Source organism: Pundamilia nyererei, unplaced genomic scaffold (genome assembly GCF_000239375.1).
Source record: "Pundamilia nyererei isolate P.nyererei 1_Seehausen unplaced genomic scaffold, PunNye1.0 scaffold00062, whole genome shotgun sequence".
NCBI classification, from domain to species: domain Eukaryota; kingdom Metazoa; phylum Chordata; class Actinopteri; order Cichliformes; family Cichlidae; genus Pundamilia; species Pundamilia nyererei.
This window is the reverse complement of record NW_005187463.1, coordinates 854,453-861,447: the sequence shown is the minus strand read 5'-3', so window position 1 is coordinate 861,447 and position 6,995 is coordinate 854,453. Positions and strand designations below refer to the sequence as shown.

At 42.1% G+C, this 6,995-nt stretch overlaps 1 protein-coding gene across 1 annotated transcript in view; it reads right to left on the bottom strand.

The window, feature by feature from the left end:
• Positions 1-261: 261 nt before the first annotated feature.
• The window catches only part of LOC102197296 (insulin-degrading enzyme-like), a 22,802-nt gene continuing 16,068 nt past the window's right edge, over positions 262-6,995 (bottom strand). The window contains exons 14-20 of the mRNA XM_013911366.1: positions 6,038-6,149; positions 4,168-4,335; positions 3,671-3,943; positions 3,256-3,317; positions 1,517-1,589; positions 1,353-1,420; positions 262-578 (exon numbers count right to left, since the gene is read on the bottom strand). Of these exons, the coding sequence (XP_013766820.1) occupies positions 483-578; positions 1,353-1,420; positions 1,517-1,589; positions 3,256-3,317; positions 3,671-3,943; positions 4,168-4,335; positions 6,038-6,149 (852 nt within the window). The 3' untranslated portion in view covers positions 262-482. The remainder of the gene's footprint in view (positions 579-1,352; positions 1,421-1,516; positions 1,590-3,255; positions 3,318-3,670; positions 3,944-4,167; positions 4,336-6,037; positions 6,150-6,995) is intronic.

Sequence of the window (6,995 nt, the reverse complement as noted above, 5' to 3'; positions counted from 1 at the left end):
TCACAATAAACCCACAATCCATCCTCAAAGCAGGATGTCTCTGAATGATCTAAATAAAAAGCCTCCTACTGTGAAGCTTCTGCAGTACACTTGAACTCATTAAAGGGTCCTGGCCCTCAGCTTTTTTCTTTTTTTTGTCGTTTTGCTTCTTTTTCGTCTACAGCAGCCTACACAGTGCTGTGAAGCGTGAGCTTACGTCTCCTATTAGAGACGTTACATGAGGTGATTCTGGTGTTACCTCTAGAATTATCACAGCTACGTCAACAACTTTGTGATTTTTTTGTTTCCTCTTTGAGTGGCTCCTCCCTGCTACACGTGCACACACCCGCAGTCAACATGCATCCACGCAAACAAACACACACTCATGCAGGCTCCGTCAGATGAAGGTCTTCCTAGTGGCAGGAGGAGGTGAAGTGGTTAGATGTGAAACAGAGCAGGGCCGCCCTCCGTGCCTCCCTGCTGTGTCGACCTGCCGGCCTTGCTCACAGTTTGGCTGCCATGAAGTTGATGTGAGGTTTGACCAGAGGGAACAGAGGCAGACTCCTCTTGAACTCCGTCATGTCCTGAATCACTGTGGGCTGCAAGAAAGATCAGATCAAAGGGCGGCTGAAAAACGACCCCCTCCATAAACTCCAGAAATAGTCCAGAAACAAACAAATGCTATTCTCTTTCTAAATGACATGTTATAATTTGGAGCCTAAAAGCAGGCTTTGACAAAGTGTTAGACACTACAGAACACAATGAACACTGTCATCAACAAATGGAGAAAAGGAAAAACTGATCAAAAGAGGCTGCCAAGAGGCCTCCAGGACATTAAAGGAGCTGCCTGAATGTCTTCACTGAGCATGGCGAGAATAGCAAGAAGAAGACGCAATTGAAAGGTATGTCCACCTCATTTGACACAAGCTGATGATTAACAAAAAATAAAAAATAAAAAATGTCAGCGTGAAGAATTTTAATTTATATTAAAAAAAAGAAAAAAAAAGAGATAATAACATCTATTTGAGCAATTCGGTGTGTGAGACAGTGACAAGCTACAAATCCACCCAGGTTAATGGTGTGGCAGTTCTACCCTTCAGTTATTGGTTAACGAGATGTATTGGGATGTCCTGGTTATTGTCACCTTTTCACATTTAACCTCCTAAGACCCGAACTCTTTCATGGCATGCATTTTTAATTTCTCTTTGCTTGGAAACAAAGAATTACCAGATTTTTTTTTTTAACCCAATTTTTGTTTCTGAGAGAAATGAGATCCACATATGAGGACATTTGTTTTATATTTCAATAGAACAGTGGTAGTATAATGTCCTCGTCAGTGCATATCAAGAAAAAATAAAAAGTTTGATCCTTACCTGTGGCAGGGAAGGAGCAGGAGCCAGGTTGACATCATTCTGAGCGGGGAACTCTCCCACTACTGGACCTGATGTACACACAGACAGGTCAGACTGTCAGTGAGCGACCTCAGTGGGTGTCTAAATGAAGCCCATGTTATCATCTTGTGTCTACAGATACTCACAGGTGTCCATCTCCCTGGACAGCACGTGCACCGACACTTTGTGTCTCTTTGGGGCTTCGACCGTCAGTCGCTCCTGGATAGACAGACAGACAGGTGAGGATGATACATGGAGGTTGTCAGGGAACATCATCACCAGAAACTATTCCCTCCATTAATGGAATGACTCATCACTTTTGGGAAAGAGCTTTGCTACCACAGAAAAGAAACCCAGCAGAGACAGGATGGCTGTGTGTGTTTCCCCACTGAGTGTGTGATCAGTTGTGACAGCCCTGTGGAGATTTAGCGACTTCATCTCCGACTCTGGATGGAGGATTATATTAGACTGAACATTTGGCTCATCTGCAGTCAGACGGCGTCAACTGTGGCAACCAGAAATTAAATAATAAAAAAAGAAAAAGAAAAGACGCAGCTTGTGCGATTGCTGCTGATATGACATTAGAAATGCATTAGGTTTATTCTGCATGGGGGCTGTAATGGTTTCTGCAGGGCTCCGATAATGCCAATTCTTTCTGGGGCCAGGTGTCCTTGGGCTCTTTATCCCCCCGAAACAAGCTGGCTGGCTGTCATTATTGCCGCTGATATGCTGTGAGCGTCCTGTGTCAGTGTCACCTCCACAGCTATGAATAGAAGCAGGAGGCTGGATGAGATGAAAGCTAGGAGGGCAGAATGGATGCAGCAGATCTGTGTATGTGTGGACACACAAACAGAGTAGGTGGTGCTGAATAAAGTCCTTTTTTCCCATTAGTACCTTCTCGGATCAGCTTAATGCAACTCAGCTCGACTCGTTTTCCATTACAATCGAGTGCCACCTAATGTGTGTGGGGTCATTATTAGCAACGCAACCGAACATCCCGTGACGTCACGTATGTGACACGAACGCCACAACAGAGGTGGACCTGGAGGCGATGTTATACCTGCTGCTAGGTCTGTGGATTTCTGTCAGACATGGGGACCACAGTGTTGTTTCTGTGTAGCCATTTCTCTTATGCCGGGTTTCAGAAATGGTAAATATGATTTTCGTACAGGAGACACTCTCATGACTCATCGAGTGATGCCACTGACTACCCAATCGATGACATGCAGTCTATTGACGCCACATTTTCAGATCGCCTCTGATCGCTATGAACTCCGGTTGAAAAAGTACCTAGTACCAGGTACTACCACCTGATGGAATACCCTCAAAACATGTCGAGCCGAGTCAACCTGAGTAGATACTAATGGAGTTTTGTCTGACATATATTCTTTCAGCAGTGCAAAACGTGGGGGCGAGGATATGTGACCTTTGAAAATAAAGATGCTGATGAAAAACTGTAGTTCTTTGAGTGGCCAAACTCCCACAGAGTCCCATACTAACAGCCTCAACTTCACTGATTTTACAGATGTTCTCAACATGCTTTTTAATGCTGTGAAGTCTTTTCATAATGTATCCTTTGAAACTTCATCAGGCTTACAGCGAGGGGCGTGGCCACTTTGACAGGTATGCTGACCAGGGAGCTGCAGGTAGCAGCTGAGTAAATGAACTGAGCCTCATCTAGTGCACAAATTGATCCTGCTTAACGAACCTGCCAGTGTCTAAACTATGATTAGGAGTTGCTACAGTTACCCTAAAAAAGAGCTACAAACTGTTTTGTCTCAAACAGGTGTCAGACTGAGCAATCCAGCATGACACAAGGACATGTCTCATGCTGTTAAGTCTTCCAAGGAAGAGGCATCATGAGACATAAAGCTATACTACTTACTCTGTAAAACTCCATTACGTTTTCTTTTGTCAACGTCTTCAGGTACGCCACTTCAATGTTGTCTGCAAAGCAGCAGGAAAAACAGAAGTAAATTAATTAAATTTAAAAAAAAAAATAGAAAAGAAAGAAAAAGACAATAGTTCCTGTTTGCAATGCTTAAGAGATGGACTCAAGAGTGAATCCATGATTAAATAAGGTAGGCTATTTTAATTATCCTTTTATATATGATTAAAGGAAGAAACCTCTGGCTGAACCAGGCCCAGGGAGGGGCAGCCATTTGCCACAACTGGGCGGATTGCTGTCTTTTTGTGTTACACAAGCTGGTAGATCAGGAAAAACCCATTTGGCCTGCAAACTAAACTAAACATAATTAAGAGTTATCAGAGAGGTGGACTGGACTGCTGGGAAGCCTCACCTCTATCAAAATTGTACTGCTGAGAGATGATCTCTCCCCAGTATTTAGCACACTCAGCAGACAGCTTCTTCGGTTTGTCCAGGCGGCGGATGGCCAGGGCTTGGATGTGTTTCTGGAAGGCTTCCTCGCTCATCTCCTCCACAGCTTTCTCCATAGTACACAGGAAAGCTTCCACTCGGCTCTCCAGGTAGTGGGGCGCCTTCTCTGACTGGATGATGAAACGCAGTCCTTGCACTCCATTAGCCCGCCGTGGCCCGCTAAAGACAATGTAGCCTTTTGGGGGATTAGGAGAGGAAGTAGGTAAGAGCTCCAGACTGCTGTATACACTGTTCCAGAAAGGTTTTTGTAAACCATTCCACTATGGACCAACTAGATGCATGAATAATATAAATAATAAACTTGATAAAGCTGACACTGTTTGTATAAACTTGAAATGGTCTGGAAAAAGGTACCCACGTTCTGTGTCATGCCCTATCATGTGTGTTTTGCAGCCTCACCCAGCTGTTCTTTGGTTCTCAGTGTGTTGAAGCAGGGCTCAGAGATGATCTGACAGAACAGCTCTAGCAGCATGTTGTCGTGGGTGGTCTGCATGTCTGTTTGGTAGTAGATTTCGATGCCACAATTGTTGTGTACCTCATTCCTTTGCTGGTAAACATACCAGCCACCTGAGAGGAACATAAGAACATACATTTATGTTGTAATCATGGAAGACAAATCATATACACGCTATGAAAAGATGACCACAAACAAACATCACCAAAAAATCCCCGCAAAGCAAAATAACTGGACCGCCTTCATTCATGTGGCGATAAAAACCATTTCATTTTATGGGGAAAACTGAATGACACTTCACATCAATGTATTTTATTAGTTTGGGTTTTTTTTTAATTCATTTTTCAACTTTAACCCCATGTACTCACCTTGTTTTTGTACTTGTGCAGTTATATGTAATATTAAAAAGACTAAAAACAGGAAAGAGAAAGACTAGATGTAAAAATATGAGCACCTGTAATTCTTCTGGCTTTGCTTTTTGGTCTGTGAAGGTTCAACAGGACCTCACTGAGATACGCTGAGAACTAAACTTGGCATGTGAGTGAGCAAAACCATCTGAAGTCATTTAAAGCACAATCCTTTTCATTAACCCAAAATCCACTGACTCATGAACTCTGATAAGCTTAGAAATGAATTTCACCAGCTGTGCTGTACAGCTTAATACAATCCATCCCTGCACACTTAATCAGGTCTTTCAGTGCTGCATTAGAAACTTGCACAAGCAATTCCTACAAAAAGCACATGAGCTGTTTCATTGTAGTTTTACAGCTGAACTTCAGTACACTGCTTGAGCCATAGATAAGTACTGTACAGTAAAACCAGCACAGTTCAGATAGAGGACAGGGGACACTTCAATAAGACAGAAACAGCCCGTTGAATGCCAACAGCAATAACTCTAGTTTGTTTAAATCCACTGTGATCAAGTCTGCTCTGAATGCAGGACGAGTGCAGGCTGAGTAATGCAGGTGTCTTTATGCACATGCTGACTGAGCACTCTGGACCTGACACTCCCTGTCAAAAGTTCTACTCAGCAGCACTAGTGTAACTCACTGGGTTGAGCAGGCAACCCATATGCGCAAGGTTAAGAGTGCCCCCCAGAGGGAATGTGAAAACTCCAAACAGAATGTGTGTATATTTAGCTGTTTTCTAGTCTTAGTCCATCAGTGTAAAGGTGACAGCTGTCTGAATTTTAAACTATGTGCTATCTTTGCTTATCTGCATTTAAATTACACAGTACCACTACCAGTGATGGATGTCTGACTGGCCACATTTATGACAACTTTCTGTTTGAAGCTTTGTTTGAAGCCTGTATGTCCTCTTGCTCTGCGTCTTAATGGCAGTCTGGAGCCCAGCCTGGAAAGTCCCTCAGAGAGACACAGGATTTCTCCAGGTGGCCTCGCACAGCTCTGCTTTTCGCCTCCACATCATTCAGCTTTCCTAATGTGACCTGAAAGGCAGTGCAGGTTTGCCTGTGTGTTCATTGCCTGAGCTGCTGACAGTGAGGTGTGTATGTATTGTAGCCAATGACGTCCATTTCCACTCAGTGACCATTATGTTCCTTTGAGGTAAATGTGGGATGCTGAATTCAATCAGGTCTTTTTTCAACAAACACACGATGGCGTCACTGATGACGAGGGCGAGAGCGTTAGACAAGAACCCATCTGCGTGGTCGCCGTGGAGACAGTCATGACTGGCAGATGAAGATATACAGTGCTTAATCTCTGTGTGTGTGTGTGTGTGTGTGTGTGTGTGTGTGTGTGTGTGTGTGTGTGCGTGCGTGCCTGTGTTTGTGGTTTGGAGGAGTAGAGGACCTACCGTCTGGAACCTGCACCTCTCTGTAGCGAATCAGCTGGCTCGGGAGGAGAGGCTTTGTGTGAGCATGCTCAATGAGCGTGTCCTCCACCATTTGCATCATGCCAAGAGCAGACTAGAGGAGTGACAGATGGAAATGAAATTCAAACATTTCAGTCCACAAACTCTTGAGTAACACCAGCTGAACTCTCAGAAAAACATTTTGTAGAGATTCAAGAATTTTACATTTATTGTACCTACCAACATTTACTACATTACTCAAAACAACCAGCAGGTTCTTTTTAAGAGCACTTGTATAGTCAACTGTGATAGAAGTTATTCTCAATATGCGTGGTAAGCATCTTGACTTCACTGATATACAGTGTAGACATTTTGCCAAAGGAATTTTTAATTTCCTAAAAAAAATTAAACATTGTATATTTTTATAACATTAATTGTGATATGATTGGTAATTTATTTCAACATGTGAACAATATACAGGTACATTTAGAAAAGAAAATGAGAACAAATACTATACAAAATACATACAAAATGTTCTGATTAATTTACATGTTGAAAGGGAGTGGGAAGAAGTAAAGACTTATTTAATCCCACCCCTTTGCCATAAATTATCAGTTAATATTTAGTCAGCTTCCTTATTGATATAATTTGTAATAAAAATAGTGAACAGATTTCTGATATACTATATACTATAATATCACATCATGAATTTTTTATTTTTATTTTTTAAATAGAGACATTCACTTAATTTCAATATTTTCCTTTTCTTTATAGTTCGAGAAGATCATATTTTTATAACTCTTTTTGAACCGTTTTGTTTGGACGTTGCTTTAATTCCATATTCAGACTGTTCCATAGTTTCACTCCATGAACAGAAACACAAAAGCCTTTTCTTGTAGTACGTACCTGTTTTGAAGTTACAAAAGCCCCTTAAATTATAACTTCCTTCTTTCAAAAAAAA